This window comes from Phocoena phocoena, chromosome 3 (genome assembly GCF_963924675.1).
Source record: "Phocoena phocoena chromosome 3, mPhoPho1.1, whole genome shotgun sequence".
In the NCBI taxonomy this organism is placed as follows: Eukaryota; Metazoa; Chordata; class Mammalia; order Artiodactyla; family Phocoenidae; genus Phocoena; species Phocoena phocoena.
Genome location: NC_089221.1, coordinates 36,414,662 through 36,437,524, shown reverse-complemented (window position 1 = coordinate 36,437,524; position 22,863 = coordinate 36,414,662). Strand labels below are relative to the sequence as shown.

The 22,863-nt window shown below is 38.8% G+C and overlaps 1 protein-coding gene across 1 annotated transcript in view; it reads right to left on the bottom strand.

Annotated features, from left to right (window-relative positions):
* Window positions 1-348: 348 nt before the first annotated feature.
* Window positions 349-22,863, bottom strand: part of NNT (nicotinamide nucleotide transhydrogenase) — an 86,588-nt gene continuing 64,073 nt past the window's right edge. Inside the window, exons 19-21 of the mRNA XM_065875565.1 lie at window positions 5,021-5,139; window positions 2,859-2,974; window positions 349-1,321 (exon numbers count right to left, since the gene is read on the bottom strand). Coding sequence (XP_065731637.1) covers window positions 1,172-1,321; window positions 2,859-2,974; window positions 5,021-5,139 — 385 coding nt within the window. The 3' untranslated portion in view covers window positions 349-1,171. The remainder of the gene's footprint in view (window positions 1,322-2,858; window positions 2,975-5,020; window positions 5,140-22,863) is intronic.

The following is a 22,863-nucleotide window of genomic DNA, read 5'->3' as shown; positions in this document are numbered from 1 at the left end:
GTTTTGACAGGGCGAGAGAGAGTCATGGACATATACACACTAACAAACGTAGTAAGGTAGATAGCTGGGGGGAAGCAGCCGCAAGGCACAGGGATATTAGCTCGGTGCTTTGTGACAGCCTGGAAGGGTGGGATGGGGAGAGTGGGAGGGAGGGAGACGCAAGAGGGAAGACATGGGAACATATGTATATGTATAGCTGATTCACTTTGTTATAAAGCAGAAACTAACACACCATTGTAAAGCAATTATACCCCAATAAAGATGTTTAAAAATAAATAAATAAATAAATAACAGGCAGAATTACTTGAGTTTAACCTTTCGTCACCAGAGACAATTGCTACATCACTATGCAAACATGGTGAACTCATTTTATTAGTCAAATAGTTGAATTCCATTCAAGTGCGCTTAACACAGTACTACACATTATAAATTGACCGAAATTAGAGAGATCTCCAATTGGAAATGGGGTTTAAAAAATACAATTAATGCTGATTTCAAATTATATGTTTCACTGGTGTTCTAATGAAACATACAAAGCAAATAATTTGTTTCCAGCATCTCTGAAAGATTATCTAGTCCTTTAATGTATTAAAATAGAAGTGAGAAAATACACCCCTGAAATATAGAATCAGAAGTACAGTTTGAAAAATTGAAACTGATTTGATATGTTTAATTCAGATTATGGTTAAATGGTAAGAGGACAGCTCAAGAGTTGATGAAAGTTTCAAATTAGTCACATTTGTTGAAAACACATAAACGCAGGTGGCTGTAATGTTTACACTGAGTCATATTTTTTCAAATCTATGTATAATATAAGTCCTAAAAAATCATAAAGACTTAATTTCTTAAAACACTGCTGACTGTTGAGGAAAATCCAAATGGATTACATCTAAAATGAGGCTGTTCCTTCTCCTTGTGTAAAATACTTTTGGAATTCATAACACAAAAACTATGCACAGGAAGACATTTAGACTTGTCAATCCTTTTTTAAAATTGAGGGATTGCTGCTCTTGAAAATTTTCCCTGTATTTGCTTTGCTTTCTTCAGAGTCTTCCTTTTCTTTCAAGAGCTCTGATATAGATGTGTATCAGCTGTATATGTTAATAACTTATTTGCCTGTTCCCACAAGTGAAGAGGTGGCTTTTTTAGACAACAGCTTGATCTTTATGTTTTACTTCTGGTAGGACTCTCTAACTTTCGCCTGAAGGGCATCACACGTCTTCTTGGCATCGCCTAGAAGCATGGCTGTGTTAGGTTTGTAGAAGATTGGATTGTCCACTGCAGCATAGCCAACACCTAAGGACCTCTTCATAACAATGACCTAAGAACCAAAGATTAAGTGAGACGGTGTATTTAACAGACCTGGCCAGGACTTGTTCTGCACACAAACATTGCCCTGCCCTGACTTTGAACAAAGCAGGTACCACTACTAATTCTTTACTACAAAGACTTAAAATACACAAGGAGTAGTTTTAAATGCATGTTTACTCTGTATTAACTTTAATTCTTTAAATGTGCCCGTACTCTTATATCCATTAGAGAAAAGGTCATGTTAACAATAGTATATCTCCAAGTGATAAGTGATTTTTTCTCTCAGTGCTTTTCTCTATAAAGACTATGTATAACATTTTCTAGTCAGAAAAATAAGCATCTTTCTCTGAATGGGCTAAAGAGAACAAATTTAGTGCATAAGCTTCTACTACCCATCCTAAGATAAATGTAGTTGAGTGGGAAAATGGTAGGATTCTTAGTCCACTGCTTTAAAGTAAAGGATATGAGACAGAAAGGATATAAGACAAGAACCCAAAGAGCAATCTAGTGTGTCACAGAACAGAGCTAATGACTAATAGAATGCTTCCACGAAGAAAAATGAAGGCGTAAGTCCATCCATCTCTAATACTGATGTGTTCTACACATTTACAATTACACGGATTGTGGATGTTGCTGTCCTGTTGAATATCAAGTCAATTCTTCATGAAATGAAAAGCCTTTCTATGGTCTTTTAGGACACGCAGTCTATTCAAAAATGGAAGCAGAGCAAATTTATTCATGTTCCATATACCATTGATACAGTAATGTACCCTACAAACTCAAATATTGGTGATCAATGCAACTGTCCATATACACATGAACAAGTGCATGTCATATCTACTCAGTCACCACAAATACTATGTTGAAAACTCACACATTTACTATAAAGAGAGACAAACTAAAGGGAAAATATATGTTACGTTATAATGATTTTGAAAATGCAGATATGACTTGAGAGTGGTAAAGAGACTTGCCCACAGTCGGGGCAGAGGGAAATTTATAAGCGTTTGCGTTCTCTACAATCTAGCAATCAGCTTTTTCAGAAGTAATGTGCTGTGAGCAGGGCTTGCTTCCTTCCATGTTATTGTTTGGTTTTCTAGATCACCTTTCTTCTGTACACTCCATAACATACAAATTCCCTTTCAAAAAACTTAAATGAAAAAATGTGTTCATCTTCGTATGTGAAGGCAATGATACTGACTCACTGTCCTGGAGGGAAGCCATTTGCTTCACTGGACTCGGCCTGGAATTCAGCCAGACTCATCCCAAAAGCTCACAGGTCCTTTTTCAGCTGTAGTTACAGATTGTGTTAATCCATCCAGATAATCTCTTTTAGTTCTAATCGAGATCAGGGCATTCACTCAGGTTCTCTGGTGACCACAGAACTGACAGAAGCTGGATATAGAGAGCTGGACCCTAAATCTACTCTAACTCCTGAGCCTCCTAAAAGGCATCATCATTTCTCATCAAGTGACCAAGGAAAGTTCTGTGTATGTGTTTTAAGAGACCTTTAATTATTAGAATGACACACAAGTCTGAAACTTTACCTGCTTTGATTTCCAGACCTCGAGGACTGGCATGCCTGCAATAATAGAGTTGGGGTCTTCTTGAGCCGCTGAATTAACAGTGTCATTAGCTCCAATTACAAGGACCAAATCAGTGTCTACATAATAAAAGAAAATATAAAAATTAAAAGGGTCACTTTTACTTTCAGGCAAATTATGGTGACCTTACTTTATAACAACAACAACAGAAGCTAATATTTATAGGACAAATACTTGTGCTAGGCACTGTACAAAGAGCTTTATCAGAGAGGTTCAGTAACTTAGCCAATGTCACACAGCTTAAAAGCAATAGGTCCTGCATCTGAACCTGAGCACCCTGACTGGAGCTTGCATTATTATGCTTTCCTCCCCTCAATGGATCTACCTAATCTGACTTTATAGCTCTTTTATGATCCCAAAATGATCTTGCCAGTAACATTAAAGACCTGCACTCCCATAAATGGGTGCTGTATTTTGTCAAAAGCTTTTTCTGCATCTATTGAGATGATCATATGGTTTTTCTCCTTCAATTTGTTAATATGGTGTATCACATTGACTGATTTGCATATATTGAAGAATCCTTGCATTCCTGGGATAAATCCCACTTGATCATGCTGCATGATCCTTTTAACGTGTTGTTGGATTCTATTTGCTAGTATTTTGTTGAGGATTTTTGCATCTATGTTCATCAGTGATATTGGTCTATAGTTTTCTTTCTTTGTGACATGGATAAAGAAGATGTAGCACATATATACAATGGAATATTACTCTGCCATAAAAAGAAATGAAGTTATTTGTAGGGAGGTGGATGGACCCAGAGTCTGTCATACAGAGTGAAGTAAGTCAGAAAGAGAAAAACAAATACCATATGCTAACACGTATATATGAAATCTAAAAAAAAAAAGGTTCTGAAGAACCTAGGGGCAGGACAAGAATAAACATGCAGACGTAGAGAATGGACTTGAGGATACAGGGAGAGGGAAAGGTAAGCTGGGACGAGGTGAAAGAGTGGCATGGACATACACTACCAAATGTAAAATAGATGGCTAGTGGGAAGCAGCTACATAGCACAGGGAGATCAGCTCCGTGCTTTGTGACCACCTAGAGGGGTGGGATAGGGAGGGTGGGAGGGAGACGTAAGAGGGAGGAGATATGGGGATATATGTATATGTATAGCTGATCCACTTTGTTATACAGCAGAAACTAACACGACATTGTAAAGCAATTATACTCCAATAAAGATGTTAAAAAAAAAGATCTGCATTCCATTTTCAACTTTTAAAATGACTACTTAATATGCAATTCAATGTCTAAAAGAAAATGGTCTAAGAGTCTGTACTATATTAAAGCTGTGTCCATAATTCCTGGAACTGGCAGGTTTCACACATAATTTAGCAACAGTGAAATCTGAAAGGGGGCATAAAATTAAAATGGTCTAAATTCCCTCTTTAAGGATCATAATATAAGGTACCTTAGAACTCTGCCAAAAATGCCACGTGAACCTAGACATACACACAATTTCATTATTTTTCTCTAATAAACAGTACTTTTTAAGTTTACAGTGGATACGTGCCAGAGGGAACTGGTTTAATTTTAACAAACATGATCTTGGGCCAAACATCATTAGCATTCAACATCTACCCAGTGACAGCCACAAAGTCCAACACCTTATCTAGTGAAGTCCTAGTACTTTAAAGAAAACAGAAAACTACTTACTGACCATGAGGTGGAACAACTGAAAACCAGTAAAATCTCAGACACTGGCAAGAATCAGACCCTAAATCATCAGCAATTTTATAAATGAGGAACCTGAGGTTGAGTACCTAGTTCAAGGCCACAAGCAAATGAGACTCAGGACCTGGATTCCAAAGCCAGGTCTGTTCCAAATCCCTCTGCAATGCAGTCCACTGCACTGCCTCCCAAGATTTTCCCCATCCTTCAGATCTCCTCAGAGGGAGAAAATTACCCATGCTGCTTACAAATCTGTTGCACCTTTTTCAGTATTGTCTTTCCCTTACTTAGTTTCAACTGCATCCTTACGAGGAGCAGGTTACTCTTCATCTGACTAGTAGGTCTTCAGTAATCCCACAATTTATGCCCTAAGACTGGCATCACTCTATTCATACTAAGAACACCTAAACTTCACCATTATCCCCATCACTTACCTGGGAAATCATGGTTGATCTCATCCATCTCCAACACAATATCATATGGCACCCCAGCCTCAGCCAGCAGCACATTAAGCTGACCAGGCATCCGGCCTGCAACTGGGTGAATTCCAAACCTAGACAGGAAACAAATGAACAGCTGGCCTTACTTGATGGGCCGAAACGTACAGAGACCCCAATATCACCTCCAAATCTGCACACTTTGTTCTTGGCATCTCTGCTTCTCCCGGTACTATCTGATCTCTACAAGCAGGAATAGAATCCGTCTAGATATACGGTCAATCCACAGATGGTAAGGTTTGGAGATTCAAGATCTCAGTATATACAAACTGTAACTCCTCTCAAACAAATAAGTGTGACTTTAGAACCTGACTCTTCCATATATGCTTTAAGTTCAATGAACTCCCAACAACATTAATAATATCACCTTACATTTAATAAGCGTTATGTTCTCTCATGATACTTCATAATTTTTGAATCTTTTTGAAGTCAGCCTGGAATTAAACGTTTGCCATGAAAAACACTGTCATGCACATAAGTTAAAGGCCTACTTGCAGCAAGTAATATGCAGCATTACTCCACATCACAGAAGAAATGTGATAGTAACACGCTGGAGTGTTTAAAAGGCAGAGTAATACGCAAATCAGATATCTGCTCTTTTATTAAGGCAAAAGAAACTGAAACATCAAGCAATTTCGTTCAGCCACAGCCATAATGGGATCTCTGAAGTCATGTAATCCAACCTCTTGCCCACAGTATTGATCTCTGTCTCCTCAGCACTGGGCACAGTCCGTAGCACACAGGAAGGACCAAATAAAAAGTGAGTGAGTGAGTGAATGAATGAATGAATCCAGTGAAGAAATGCATTTTATATTACCTCTAGGCAGGGATCCATCCAACCTCAGCTTCAATACCTTCAGTGACCAGAAACTAACTCCACTCTAGCTCTATTCCATTACTAGAAAATCCCAATAACTATATATATATATGTGCATATACACACACACATATATATATATATATATCATGTCACACACACACACACGCTTATTATATTAAACCAAAAAGAACCCCCAACTCATTGCTTTCCAAGGTCTGTAGTCTGAGGGTCTACTCCCTCTTTCACATGTGGATTCCTCTGAGCTAACCTAGGATGCCTATTAAGCAAAACATCTTCAGTTCTTTCAACCGTTCAATGACTGACAGGACTTCTAGACTCACTGCTGTCCTAGTCACCTGTTCCTATATTGTCACAGTCCAGCTCAAACCTCAGTCCCCCACCGTAAATACAATATGCTGGATGTGATCTAGATGCACAAGGCACAGCAAGAAAGTCATACCCTCAGGCCCCTTTCAGAAGCCTAGGTCTGTAACAGCTCCCACACCACACTGCTGGTTTTTATCACTGACAGTTATGTAAGATGCCCTATTGGAACTCTACTCAGCGCTCTGTGGTGACCTAATTGGGAAAGAAATCCAAGGAAGAGGGGATATATGTATACGTGTGGCTGACTCACTTTGCTGTACAGCAGAAACTAACACACCATTGTAAAGCAGTTGTACTCCAAAAAAAAAAAAGATGCCCAGTTACTTTTCACAGGAACTGCTGCCAAGCCAGACCTCCCCACTCGTAACACAGTCCTTGTTAGGAACAGATTAAAAAAGTATAGGAATTGACCCCTCCCAAAAGCAGACCTGAAAAGAGCTATAAAATGGCTGTTTATATTGTCCAAATAACTGATATACGGTTTTCTACATCTTTGAATGAAGATAATGAAGACAATCTGATAATGAAGAGCCTGAATTACTGGGGAGCTTGTAATTGGAAAACAAGGTATCAAATGATAGGTTCTCTTTAATCAATTTTTTTTTTTTTTTTTTTGGCCGCATTGGGTCTTCATTGCTACGTGTGGGCTTTCTCTAGTTGCGGCGAGCTGGGGCTACTACTCTTCATTGCGGTGTGCGGGCTTCTCATTGCAGTGGCTACTCTTGTTGCAGAGCACGGGCTCTAGGCACAAGGGCTTCAGTAAATGCAGCACGTGGGCTCAGTAGTTGTGGCACGCAGGCCCTAGAGAGCGCAGGCTTCAGTAACTGTGGTGCCTGGGCTCAGTAGTTGTGGCTCACGGGCTCTAGAGCGCAGGCTCAGTAGTTGTGGTGCACAGGCTTAGCTGCTCCACGGCATGTGGGATCTTCCCGGACCAGGGATCAAACCCGTGTCCCTTGCACTGGTAGGCAGATTCTTAACTACTGCACCATCAGGGAAGTCCCTCAAATTCTCTTTTATATAATCTTCATTCTGGGACCGCTGAAAGTTCCTAAATAATCAACTTATGTTTAAAAAAACAGAAACTCAGGGCTAAAAGGAAACAAAACCGTTATCTCTAGGTGGTTGTACAACAGATAATCATTTTACTTCTCCTCTATTTAAAAATGTTTTCCAAATTTTCTATGAGAATGAACAACTTTATGGTGGGAAAAAATTAACTTCATTTAAAATAAATTAATACTTCATGCTTTTATATTGTGATATAATTTACAAATTTCTTATATATTATTTCATTCTATCCCTAATCATCTTTAATAATCTCCATCAAGAATTAGAATTTAGAGCAGCTGATTCAAATCCAGGACTTAGTTAAATAAACTGGGCTTTAGAGCTACATTCCTGTACCTTAAAAAAAGAAGAGAGCAAGAATATATATAAGAGGGGCTGCCGCCATATATTTTGGCACAATGACTAATACTGACTCTTTGAGATGTGCTATACAATTTGCACAACTTTTCTAGTATAGCTAACCTGTAAGTCAAACTCGGGTCTTTCTGCCTCAAGAGTCTTTTCACTACTATACAATATAGGCAGTATAGTCAAGCATTTAAGAGGTATTTTTGTTTAGTTAGTAGCTCAAGTTAACTAGTTACATGATGTTCAGTAAGTTACTTAATAGCTCCCTCTCTCTCAATTTTCCCATAGAGTACTAACGAGCTGTTATTACAAGCCCACATCATGCCAAGGGCTATATTAAACTCTGTAGAAGAGGTTTGAGAAATACCTATTTATCTCTGCTTGAATGGGTGAAATAAGGAATTCTAAGAATCCAATTTACAGTGTTGAGAAAAACCGAGCAGCACCCAGAAAGTTTCAAACAATACTATAAGCTATAAATTTTTTTAAATTTAATTAAGTATTTGCATGGACATAGGAGAAAAAAATGTCTCTTAGTACACAAAGTACCTGCAACAATGCAAAACATTTACCAGCACCTCTTAAATGCTGGGGAAGTAGGTTCTGAAAAATTACTAGGGGTAGGAGGTAGAATGAACTGTATAGAATGGACTATTAATAATCTAAGACATTTAAAATTTTTTTATTGGAGCATAGTTGATTTACAATGTTGTGTTAGTTTCTGCTGTACAGCAAAGTTTATCAGTTATACATATATATATCCATTCTTTTTTATTTTTTTATTTATATTTATTTTTGGCTGTGTTGGGTCTTCGTTGCTGCGTGCAGGCTTTCTCTAGTTGCGGTGAGCGGGAGCTACCCTTCATTGCAGTGTGCAGCCTTCTCATTGCGGTAGCTTCTCTTGTCGCCGAGCACGGGCTCTAGGTGCAGGAGCTTCAGTAGTTGTGGCACACGGGCTCAGCAGTTGTGGCTCACGGGCTCTAGAGCACAGGCTCAGTAGTTCGGTGCACGGGCTTAGCTGCTCCGTGGCATGTGGGATCTTCCTGGACCAGGGCTCGAACCTGTGTCCCCTGCACTGGCAGGCAGATTCTTAACCACTGTGCCACCAGGGCAGTCCCTCCACTCTTTTTTAGATTCTTTCCGCAAACAGGCCATTACAGAGTACTGAGTAGAGTTCCCTGTGCTGTACAGTACGTCCTTATTAGTTATCTATTTTCTATATGGTGGTGTGTATATGTAAGACTCTTTTAAAAGGCATTTATCATCTCTTCCCTCAGTGGGCTACCTACAGTTTTATTTTTTTTATTGAAGTATAGTTGATTTACTACTTTATTTTGGTGAGAATAAAATTAATACATAAAATTAATCATTTTTTGGAAATGTAACAGTTCAACAGTTGAGTAAAAATTTTTAAATATTCTCTAAAAACAAGATTTTTTTTTTGGCTAGACACTGCTATCCTAATGTCATTGTCTGTTCCAAACCAGGGTTTTTAATCACTCCTGAAAACAAAAGAAATGAGGCAAAATACTGACAATTCACGTTCATACTCTCCGTGTAGTTAACACAAACTATATTCAGCACTACTGCAGCTATTTTCAAACTGCCTCAAGCATCTGAGGAAAATGCTTTTTTGGAAAGAAAGCATTTCCAAAATGTTACACAGACTCTTGAGTTGAGATGTCTACTTTAAAATTTTAATACCTTTACAATGGCAATAAGATAAAACATTTGAAAAAAAAATTTCTCCAGGCACCAAACGGTACGCTCATTAAATGGAAGTTATTAATACTAACCCTCAATCCTGAACATGAATGTCATTTTAATATTTTAACAATAATATAGAATTTTAACCGTATGCTAACACATATATATGGAATTTAAGGGAAAAAAATGTCATGAAGAACCTAGGGGTAAGACAGGAATAAAGACGCAGACCTACTAGAGAACGGACTTGAGGAAATGGGGAGGGGGAAGGGTGAGTTTTGACAGGGCGAGAGAGAGTCATGGACATATACACACTAACAAACGTAGTAAGGTAGATAGCTGGGGGGAAGCAGCCGCAAGGCACAGGGATATTAGCTCGGTGCTTTGTGACAGCCTGGAAGGGTGGGATGGGGAGAGTGGGAGGGAGGGAGACGCAAGAGGGAAGACATGGGAACATATGTATATGTATAGCTGATTCACTTTGTTATAAAGCAGAAACTAACACACCATTGTAAAGCAATTATACCCCAATAAAGATGTTTAAAAAATAATAATAATAATATAGAATTTTAAGCATGAATATAAAAAAGAGAAAAATGCAGTATATTGAAATAACCAAAATATACTCCTAACCCTGCTGATTACATGAATGTAGAAAAAGAAAAGGCATGATGAATGAAGTTTCAGAGGTGCTTGATTTTGTAAACAAGCATCACAGTCTCCAGTTCAGGACTTTTAAACCTTTCTTCAATGATGGGGAGGGATGAACAATCCCTTAGGTTCACAGGGAATAACAGAAGCAGTAAGAAAAAGACAATAACAGACTCAGAGAAGGTAAAGCTCACTAACATGTAATAAACAATTGAATTGTAAAAAAGAGGAAAGACTGAATTTGTGTAATCCTTACAAAAAGTGAGAAAGAAGGCAGAGCACAAAGCAAACTAAATGCGCATGAAAGAATGACATGGACCTGGGTCTTTAAAGGCACGTATGACACTAAGGTGTATAAAGAAAGTAATTTGAACATCAAAATAAATAAGATAGGGCTTCCCTGGTGGCGCAGTGGTTGAGAGTCCACCTGCCGATGCAGGGGACGCGGGTTCGTGCCCCGGTCCGGGAAGATCCCACATGCCGCGCAGCGGCTGGGTCCGTGAGCCATGGATGCTGAGCCTGCGCGTCCAGAGCCTGCGCTGTGCAACAGGAGGGGCCACAGCAGTGAGAGGCCCGCGTACGGCCATAAATAAATAAATTTTAAATAAATAAATACGGATAGTCATGGATTATAACCCACTGTGGAAAGTGGGAATTCATGAGTCAAGAGCGATAACAGATTCATAAGTCAATAAGGAAAGGATGAAAGGAAGGAAGGGAGGGTGGGAACACTCTCCCCTATAGTGGTGGACCATCAACTGATAAATGTAGTGGGGTTATAAAATCACCATTTTGCCAATATCATAATAAAGTTTGGTTCAGATAAAAACCAGCAGCACATGCTCAGTCTAAGGAGTAAAGCTTGAATGAGGAGCAGGATTTTGCAAGGTCTTAAAGAGAGCTCAACAGAGAAAGAAAAAAAATCAGTTAAGACTTTCAGTGCTTTCTCTGACAGCTACTTTATTGAAATTGATCAACAATAAGTAGTTATTAGAACATCTGGATACTTTGCTCAATGGGCATTTGGTTAAGTGGGCAGAGTCTGTATTTCTTTTTCTCCCCAGCTAACAGTTCCTTATAATACCTAATAAAATAAATTACCAAGATTAACCAAATCTCAGCCAAGAAGAACTTAAATTGAAACTAATTTTTTATGTATTTTAAGGCACTGTTTGGTATACACAAAATATTTAGTGTACAGAATATTTTAACTTTATGTTCTTTAAATATCAAGTGGGAGCAACAGCCAGCTCTACCCACCATGAGCCCCTCCCATCAGGAAACTGGCACAAGCCTCTTAGAGAGCCTCAGCCACCAGAGGGCAGACAGCAGAAGCAAGAAGAACTACAATCCTGCAGCCTGTGGAACAAAAACCACATTCACAGAAAGACAAGATGAAAAGGCAGAGAGTTATGGACCAGATGAAGGAACAAGATAAAACCCCAGAAAAACAACTAAATGAAGTGGAGATGGGCAACCTTCCAGAAAAAGAATTCAGAATAATGATAGTGAAGATGATCCAGGACCTCGGAAAAAGAATGGAGGCAAAGATCGGGAAGATGCAAGAAATGTTTAACAAAGACCTAGAAGAATTAAAGAACAAACAAACAGAGGTGAACAGCACAATAACTGAAATGAAAATTACACTAAAAGGAATCAGTGGCAGAATAACTGAGGCAGAAGAACGGATAAGTAACGTGGAAGACAGAATGGTGGAATTCACTGCTGCGGCACAGAATAAAGAAAAAAGAAAGAAAAGAAATGAAGACAGCCTAAGAAACCTCTGGGACAACATTAAACGCAACAACATTTGCATTATGGGGGTCCCAGAAGGAGAAGAGAGACAGAAAGGACCTGAGAAAATATTTGAAGAGATTATTGCCGAAAACTTTCCTAACATGGGAAAGGAACTAGCCACCCAAGTCCAGGAAGCACAGAGAGTTCCATACAGGATAAACCCAAGGAGAAACATGCCGAGACACATAGTAATCAAATTGGCAAAAATTAAAGACAAAGAAAAATTATTGAAAGCAGCAAGGGAAAAACGACAAATAACATACAAGGGAACTCCCATAAGGTTAACAGCTGATTTCTCAGCAGAAACTCTACAAGCCAGAAGGGAGTGGCAGGACATATTTAAAGTGATGAAAGGGAAGAACCTACAACCAAGATTACTCTACCCATCAAGGATCTCATTCAGATTCGAGGGAGAAATCAAAAGCTTTACAGACAAGCAAAAGCTAAGAGAATTCAACACCACCAAACCAGCTCTACAACAAATGCGAAAGGAACTTCTCTAAGTGGGAAACACAAGAAAAGAAAAGGACCTACAAAAGCAAACACAAAACAATTAAATATCAAGTGGAAGAACTAAAGGCACAAAGAATGTGCCCCATCAAAAGCAGAGATTCTATAATTAAATTCAGGGACCCTCATGTGTCATTATTTTTTAATAATGATGAAACAAAATAATTTCCAAAAGAACACATCTTAAAGTCAAAAATTTTAGTTTGAAAAGGTCATTTCACATTATGGAGGTTCTTAGTAATATAGTTAACATATCAAATTGCATTAATCAGCTGATTTGTATTCAAAGTTAATGCCAATCTGTATTTCAACTGTCAACTTCAAGTCAACATTCAAAATTAATGCGGGGTTGTTTTCGCACATCAGGAAAAGGTACTCTATCTTCTACCACTGACTAGATCCAATGATAAAACTAAATAACTAGATTTAGTTCAGGGAGTTGCAGCTTAAAAGGATCAGAGGGCACTTGGATAAGTTTCCAGAGAAACACAAAATACCTAACAACTTAGAAAATAACATGCTCTAAGTGAAAAAAGATAAACTGGCTAGAAAAAGAAAAGCAAAACTGATTTTCAAGCAGACCAAATAAAACAGAAGTTGACCAAATATTCCTCATTTTCATTAAACAGAAGAAAAGAAAATAGTCTTCAAACGCAAGAGAAAGAGTTGCAATTAACTTAAAAAAACTACTTTCTGTCAACAATTAGAACAAATTTCCTAGTTAGGGAAAGTTTCAGGCTTTTCTGTGGATCCGGCAGAGACAGGTTCATTAATCTGAGCTGACATACAAACCACCAATTCAGGACAAAATGGATTCAAGGGGATTTCACAAATAAATGTAAAGGATGGTTGGCTGGCAGTGGACATAGTCAAGGCAGTTATGATAGCTGAGACAGCTCTTCATTCATGGGAGGAGGAGGGATAAAAACTACTAGTAAGAGAGAGCAGCAGCTTTGGTGGAACTGAGGATTCCCAGAACAACTGCAAGACATTGCTCTACCTCAGTCCTATACTACTAACTGCAGTGAATGTGCTCTCTTGAGATCTTCATAGTAAATCTTGGACACCAAAAATTTCTCCTAGGGCTTCCCTGGTGGCGCAGTGGTTGAGAGTCCGCCTGCCGATGCAGGGGACGCGGGTTCGTGCCCCGGTCCGGGAAGATCCCACATGCCGCAGAGCGGCTGGGCCCGTGAGCCTCGTCCACTGAGCCTGCGCGTCCGGAGCCTGTGCTCCGCAACGGGAGAGGCCACAGCAGTGAGAGGCCCGCGTACCGCAAAAACTAAATAAATAAATAAAATTAAAAAAAAAATTTCTCCTAATCTCCCAATCCTTCTGAGCATCAACAAGTGCTTCCTGTTTCCCCCAGGTCCCTTCCTCTCCCAAAAACCTGATTGGTGAGGCTTAAGAAAGACTAAGAGTCACTGTGCTACATGACATTTAAGGTCTGTACTAGCTTCCTATTGCTGATATAGCAAATCACCACAATTGTAGTAGCTTAAAACAACACAAATTGATTATAGAGGTCTGACATCCAAAATCAGTTTCTCTGTGCTAAAAAATCAAGGTGTTGGCAGGGCTGCACTTCTCTCAGAGGCTCTAGGAGAAAATCCGTCCCTTGCCTTTTCCAGCTTCTGGAGGCCCCCATTCCGTGGCTTGAGGCTACATCTCTCTGACCTCTGCTTCCATTGTCACACCTCCTTCTCTGACTCTGATCCTCCTTCCTCGCTCTTGTAAGAACCCTAGTGATTACATGGGCCCACCCAAATAATTCAGAATCATCTCTCCAGCTCAGAATCTTCACTGAATCTACAAAGTTTCTTTTGTCATATAAGGTAACATATTCACAGGTTTGGGGGTTTCGGAGGTGGGTATCTTAAGGGCCATTATTCAGCCTACCGCAAACTCCCTTTCCAGTCCTAAAATTCCATGAACTAGAGATTCTAATTTAGCTGAGTAAACCAATACACACTTTGTGGTTTACTTTTGTATTTCAATTCTGTATCCCTCCTTGATTCCAGTAATTTTTTAAAAATTTTAATTTATTTGTTTTTAATGCTGCCTTTGCTTATCTTTAAATTATTCCATCTGGCAATCATCTTTATGCTTTAACTGAGGTGTCTTGGTCCAAATTAGAAATTAAAGACCTCCAAGTGTATTTTTTATTATTGTAATATTTGATTAGCTGCAGACTGCGTAAAGACAATGTTTCTGTTGAGCTAGTTGTGAAGGGTAAACAATCATAAAGCTAACTAACATGTTATGCTGAATATCCCAAAGGACAGATCACTTTATATCTGTTTGCATAATAATTTGTTATAGTAAACTTTAAGAATCTAAAGTTGGAAAGGAACACATGCCAGGCTATTCCAAGAGAATGCCAATGTTTTGAGAGAAATGACAGAACACACTAAATTTGGAGAAATATATATGTGCAGGCTGATGAGTCCATGTGAATTTACAACAATTCTGGCTCATGCAACTGGCTAATCTTCAAAGTATGGATTAAAGTTAATTATATCGGACATTGGTTGCCCATGACCAGCAACTGCCAGGAACTAAGGGCCAAAGCTCATCAACATTCTGTCACCACATAAAGAATATCCAGAATTCCAAAGTGCAAAGCCTACCAGTCTTTTGGTTCTTCCCCATGAACCATGAAAATTATCTTTATTGTATACATGCTTCACAAAACAGGATCAGCTGTCCTTGTCCATAACGTAATGCTACAGAAGGGGAATAACTACTAAAACGCGATCACAGAAAAATCCTCCATGCTCCCAGAACTCTTTCTTTATGCTCCTCCTCTTTACGATGCACTGCAGCATAGGAACTGGCTGAAGACTGTGCTCTCCAAACTGGGAGCAACTTGAGAATAGGAACTGTGTCTTATTTATCAGTTCCCACAGTACCTGGCACTCTATTAGAGCGACTCAAATAAAAGGAGGGAAGGAAAGGGTGTTTTTTTTTTTTTTTTGCGGTACGCGGGCCTCTCACTGTTGTGGCCTCTCCCGTTGTGGAGCACAGGCTCCGGACGCGCAGGCTCAGCGGCCATGGCTCGCGGGCCCAGCTGCTCCGCGTCATGTGGGATCTTCCGGGACCGGGGCACAAACCCGCGTCCCCTGCATCGGCAGGCGGACTCTCAACCACTGCGCCACCAGGGAAGCCCAGGAAGGGTTTTAAGGAACATAGTGTGCCCAACAAAGTACACTGACTCAAACTTTCTATCATCTCTTTTTAGAGAAAGATTTCAGGGAAGTAGTAAAGAGTAGCAGTTAAAAGCTCTAGAGTGCCACTGCCTGCATTCAAAACATTTGGACAGTTTACCCGTGTGCCTCACTTTCCTCATGTGTACAATGGGATTCATAATAAAGCCTCTTCAGAGGATTATTGTGAGATTTAAAGGAGACAGTTCATGTAAAGAGCTTTTTATACTTTAGACCAATGCCTGGCATACATAAGCCCTTAATAAATGTAACCTGAAACTACAATAGTCTATTGAAATACATTTTGTGATATAAATGCTCATCTGTATTGCTCAAAAAACTGCACATTTTTAATGATCATTTACATTTAAAAAAAACACAAATTTTTACACTAAAACAAATGTGGTTTGTTATCAACATTTCTGAATTAATTTTCTAATTTTTAGCTTGAAATCCCACTAAGTATCAATATGGTCCAATGAAAGCCAGAAATTCTTTGTACTTGTAACTACACAAAAAAAACTAGAGAAATTATATTGTCAATATAGACTGAGGCCAATAACTGCCAACAGCGCACACATTGGCAACTTGGTCGTAGTTAATATTCAAGTGTCGAATAGTGTCAAATTTCAAAAGGCCACGTTTAACCCTTCTATAGATACTATTAAGGCAAAAAAGTACTGTTTCCTAGATTGGTTCAAGAAGGCGGAGTAGAAGAACGTGCTCTCACTCCCTCTTGCGAGAGCACCAGAATCACAACTAACTGCTGAACCACTCATCAAAAGGAAGACACTGGAACTCACCAAAAAAGATACCTCACATACAAAGACAAAGGAGAAGCCACAATGAGACAGTAAGGGGGGCGCAATATCAATAAAATCAAATGCTGTAACTGCTGGGTGGGTGACTCACAAACTGGAGAACACTTACACCTCAGAAGTCCACCCACTGAAGGTTCTGAGCCCCACATCAGGCTTCCCAACCTGGGAGTCCAGCAACAGGAGGAGGAATTCCCAGAGAATCAGCCTTTGAAGGCTAGCAGTATTTGACTGCAGAACTTGGACAGGACTGGGGGGAGCAGAGACTCCACTCTTGGAGGGCACACACAAAGTAGTATGTGCATTGGGACCCAGGGGAAGGAGCAGTGACCCCATAGGAGACTGAACCAGACCTACCTGCTAGTGTTGGAGGGTCTCCTGCAGAGGCGGAGAGTGGCTGTGGCTCACCGTGGGACAAGGACACTGACAACAGAAGTTCTGGGAAGTACTCCTTGGCGTGGGCCCTCCCAGAGTCTGCCATTAGCCCCACCAGACAGCTGGTAGGTACCAGAGCTGGGTCGCCTCAGGCCAAACAACCAACAGGGAGGGAACCCAGCCCCACTCATCAGCAGTCAAGCGGATTAAAGTTTTACTGAGCTCCACCCACCAGAGCAACACCCAGCTCTACCCACCATCAGTCCCTCCCATCAAGAGGCTTGCACAAGCCTCTAAGACAGCCTCATCCACCAGAGGGCAGACAGCAGAACTACCATCCTGCAGCCTGTGGAACAAAAACCACGTTCACAGAAAGACAGACAAGATGAAAAGGCAGAGGACTACGTACCAAATGAAGGAATAAGATAAAACCGCAGAAAAACAACTAAATGAAGTAGAGATGGGCAACCTTCCAGAAAAAGAATTCAGAATAATGATAGTGAAGATGATCCAGGACCTCGGAAAAAGAATGGAGGCAAAGATCAAGAAGATGCAAGAAATGTTTAACAAAGACCTAGAAGAATTAAAGAACAAACAAACAGAGATGAACAATACAATAACTGAAATGAAAAATACACTAGAAGGAATCAATAGCAGAATAACTGAGGCAGAAGAACGGATAAATGACCTGGAGGACAGAATGGTGGAATTCACTGCCGAGGAACAGAATACAGAAAAAAGAATGAAAAGAAATGAAGACAGCCTAAGAGACCTCTGGGACAACATTAAATGCACCAACATTCACATTATAGGGGTCCCAGAAGGAGAAGAGAGAAAGAAAGGAGGCAAGAAAATGTTTGAAGAGATTATAGTCGAAAACTTCCCTAACACGGGAAAGGAAATAGCCACCCAAGTCCAGGAAGTGCAGAGAGTCCCAGGCAGGATAAACCCAAGGAGAAAGACACCGAGACACATAGAAATGAAATTGACAAAAATTAAAGACAAAGATAAATTATTAAAAGCAACAAGGGAAAAATAACATACAAGGGAACTCCCATAAGGTTAACAGCTGATTTTTCAGCAGAAACTCTACAAGCCAGAGGGGAGTGGCATGATATATACAAAGTGATAAAAGAGAAGAAACTAAAAGCAAGATTACTCTACCCGGCAAAGATCTCATTCAGAGTCAATGGAGAAAATTTAAGCTTTACAGACAAGCAAAAGCTAAGAGAATTCAGCACCACCAAACCAGCTCTACAACAAATGCTAAAGGAACTTCTCTAAGTGGGAAACACAAGAGAAGAAAAGGGCCTACAAAAACAAACCCAAAACAAGTAAGTAAATGGTCACAGGAACATACATATCGATAATTACCTTAAATGTGAATGGATTAAATGCTCCAACCAAAAGACACAGGCTCGCTGAATGGAAACAAAAACAAGACCCATCTATATGCTGTCTACAAGAGACCCACTTCAGACCCCAGAGACACATACAGACTGAAAGTGAGGGGATGGAAAGAGATATTCCATGCAAATGGAAATCAAAAGAAAGCTGGAGTAGCAATACTCATATCAGATAAAATAGACTTTAAAATAATGTTACAAGAGACAAGGAAGGACATGACATAATGGTCAAGGGATCAATCCAAGAAGAAGATATAACAATTATAAATACATATGCACCCAACATAGGAGCACCTCAATACATAAGGCAAATGCTAACAGCTGTAAAAGAGGAAATCGACAGTAATACAATAATAGTGCGGGATTTTAACACCTCACTTCACCAATGGACAGATCATCCAGACAGAAAATTAATAAGGAAACAGAAGCTTTAAATGATAAAATAGATCAGATAGATTTAATTGATATTTATAGGACATTCCATCCAAAAACAGCAGATTACACTTTCCTCTTGAGTGCACATGGAACACTCTCCAGTATAGATTACATCTTGGGTCACAAATCAAGCCTTGGTAAATTTAAGAAAATTCAAATAATATCAAGCATCTTTTCCAACCACAATGCTATGAGATTAGAAATCAACTCCTGGGGGAAAAAAACAAAAAACACAAACACATGGAGGCTAAACAATACATTACTAAATAACCAAGAGATCACTGAAGAAACCAAAAAGGAAATCATAAAGTACCTAGAGACAAATAACAACCAAAACACGATGATCCAAAACCTATGGGATGCAGCAAAAGCAGTTCTAAGAGAGAAGTACACAGCAATACAATCCTACCTCAAGAAACGAGAAAAATCTCAAATAAACAATCTAACTTTACACATAAAGGAACTAGAGAAAAGAACAAACAAAACCCAAGGTTAGTAGAAGGAAAGAAATCATAAAGATCAGAGCACAAATAAATGAAATAGAAAGAAAGACAACAATAGCAAAGATCAATAAAACTAAAAGCTGGTTCTCTGAGAATATAAATGAAATTGATAAACCTTTAGCCAGACTCATCAAGAAAAAGAGAGAGAGGACTCAAATCAATAAAATGAGATCAGAAAGAGAAAAACAAATACTGTATGCTAACACATATACACGGAATCTAAAAAAAAAAAAAAAGGTTCTGAAGAACCTAGGGGCAGGACAGGTATAAAGACGCAGACGTAGAGAACGGACTTGAGGACACGGGGAGAGGGAAGAGTAAGCTGGGACGAAGTGAGAGAGTGGCATGGACATATATATACTACCAAATGTAAAATAGATAGCTAGTGGGAAGCAGCCGCATAGCACAGGGAGATCAGCTCGGTGCTTTGTGACCACCTAGAGAGGTGGGGTAGGGAGGGTGGGAATATGGGAATATATGTATATGTATAGCTGATTCACTTTGTTATACAGCAGAAACTAACACACCATTTTAAAGCAATTATACTCCAATAAAGATGTTAAAATACATATTTTGCTCTGAGGGATTACTGGCAATTTTATACCATAGATTGAATATAGAGATGTAAGTGAATACACATGTACTCTTTAGCTTTCCTCTCTTCTACCAAAAGTTTCACTCATTTGACTAATTACACAAATAACTCCCATCACACCCACCCACCTGTCACCATGTTTTACAAGAAGGCAGGCTCCGTGCAAAGAAACACACCGTATTCTTTCAGAAAACCAGAAGCACTGGCTAACTCATCACCAAATAGTGCCAGCTGTAACTCTGAAACTCAGATATAATGACCTATGCTCTTGCTGTTCTGCATCATTTCAACTAGCATCTGAATTGGAAATACAATGAGGTTATAAGCGTCCTCAATTCAGAATATCTTAACACCTATTATCTAAGTTCCCAGCAAATGTAAAACTCCACAGGGTCAGGAATTTTGATCTTTGTATTCACTGATGTATTCTCAGGACCTAGAACAGTGCCTGGCACAAAGTACTGTATAATTATTCGTACGGTGAATTGTCATTAACATGAATAGTCATGGCTGATAAGAAAGTACTGCAAAGCTGGTAAGAAACTCATAAATAATATCTATTTCTTTATTTAACTACTATACTGGATCTTTTATCTGGCCTAACTTCTACTGTCAGACGCATGTACCTTTATTACTTGATAAATTTGCATGTCCTAGCTCTTCCTGTACCCCAAAACATAACAAAATCCAAGACGGCCGAACTCTTGTTTATTTAGATTACATTTAATCCATGAAAAACAGGAAAATCCAGTTAGATCAACAAAATATTTCATCTTCAACTGTCTCCAAAGAATGGGTTTCCTAGTAAAAATAACATATATTTAAACTTATAGCCAGGTCACACAAGACTGTAAAACACTATTAAACTGCATATACCACTGACAGCTAGATGTGTTTAGACAGAGGATGAAAAAATAAATATTTATTTTTTAAAACATGCAAAAAAAAATGTCATGTTATGAGTAGTATAAAAAGTTTAAAATATCCCCCGGACACTTATCTACTCTTCTCTTTTGCATTCCTACCTTCATTGTACTCTACTCTTCTTAGCATACTATCACATTAAATGGAATTCATTCACTGATTCATTTGTTGATCAATTTGTTCTCTTTATATCTATAAACTTTTGAGAGTGGGAACTGGGGCTTACACATTCTTGCATTCTCAGTACCTAGTAATAAGTTTCTATCAATAAATTATTAATAGAAAGATAGAGTTGAACATTAACACGAAAGCAATATATAACATCAGTGAGTCGATCAAAGAAGTTGAAAGGTGGTCTCATAAATTTAAAAGCAATAATGTCTTTATACAAAGAAAATCAAGCAGTGATTAATTGCAAAAAGAAAAGAAAATATACCTCTTTCTAAGAATTATTCCTTGGAAAGATTATCTCAGCTTTACAATGAAAAGCCTATCACATCAATCCAAAGATTGGGAAATAAAGAGAAAAAAATGTCTGTGCTCTTGTATCATAAGATTTTTGTAATAAAATGCTTTCAGAGATCAAGCATAAATTAGGTGTTCTGGGTGCCCAGGAAGCAACAATATCCTGGCCACTAAAGAACAGCTAAGTCAGTGAACTTCCATGACATTCTGAAATGAGCTCTTGTCATGAAACGTCATGTGCTTCACTAGATAATCTCAACTCTCTGCGAGCATGTTATGACTATGGCCAGAGTAAAGGAAAACAGGAGTGTCTCTAAATCAACCATGGGCCATGAAGCCAGACAGACTGTATGACAGATGCAATTTTTCTTGGCACCACTTGGGCATAACTAATTGATGACAATCGTATGTCCACACTGGCACATTTCCATGCGGAATGTGTGCTAATATGTCACCACATCTGGATGCTGGGCATGCTGGGGTCCGGAGGCACAAAGATCTACTAACAGCAGAGGCCCAGCAGCTGTGCTCAATGAACACCGTGGGAGCTCCACAGAGCGATGAAAGGACTAAATTACCACAAACTGTAAATACAGATTTATTTCATTAAAATACGAGGTAATCGCTGCAGCCATCTCTTGTTCAAACAGACATTTGCCTCTTAAGAAAAAACTAACATCCATGTATATACACAGTCCTAACTTCATAAAGAAAATCTGCATCTCTCCTATGGCAAGATGACACAAATAAAGCAAAATCAACGAAGTTGCTATATTCCCTTTAAAAAAAAAAATCCCACACGGACACTAGGAAGGAAAAATATGATAATATACTCTCATCATGTTAGCAAGAATAGTTCTCTTCCATTTAATTCAAATGTGAGATTTACATAACTGATTACAAAGCCCACGTTGAAAATTCAACATATTATAGTCAAAAAAAAACCCTTGGACATATTAATATATATTTCATCTTTAATATGAAATAGATCAGTATAAATGGCTTACTCTTCCTAACTCACAAGTAGAGATTAGGCTGACCAATAATTTTATTCTGATCCTACATAATAAATTATTAATAAATTTATTATTCATAACTTATTTGAAAAATTGATGACGATTATATGAAACAAAAGCTCTCATGAAAAGCCTGATGCTCTGGCCACAGAATTACTTCAATAGAAAACAAATTCTAACTGAGAAACCCTTCATATATGTTTAATTAAATATCTGCTATAAATCTTAAGTCAAATAATTACTCTTCCAATGCAGTGTGACAGAAATCCTCCTCTTAAAACAGCAGTTTATATTATGTCCTCATGGATAAAATTCAAATTTTAATCAGGTCAGAAACTAAAATTTCATTTGTCTTATCCCTTTTTTTTTCAGATGATTTTTTCCCTTCCCTCTTAATTCCTTTCCTTTCACATCCTGCCTTCCGTCAAGCTGCTCAACCTGCCCCCACAACCTGGACTGACCAGTGGGTAATAAGAGAGGTATGTCAAATTAATCATTCCCCTCCCTAAGGATAACTAAGACATGAAAGCCATCTTTCTCTGTTTTATTATGATTGCCACTCATCTCCTAAACAGTTATGTGGTGATAGAAGGCATTACTAATACATTAGAATTTTTCACATGTGCATTGAATAAAGAGAAACAATTTCTTTTTAGGAAAATCATGAAAGATTCTGTAACACATCCTTTCCACTTGCAGGTCTGCAAATGCTTTAAGTGGCAAGACTACGACTAAAAGGGAAGCACTGTTTA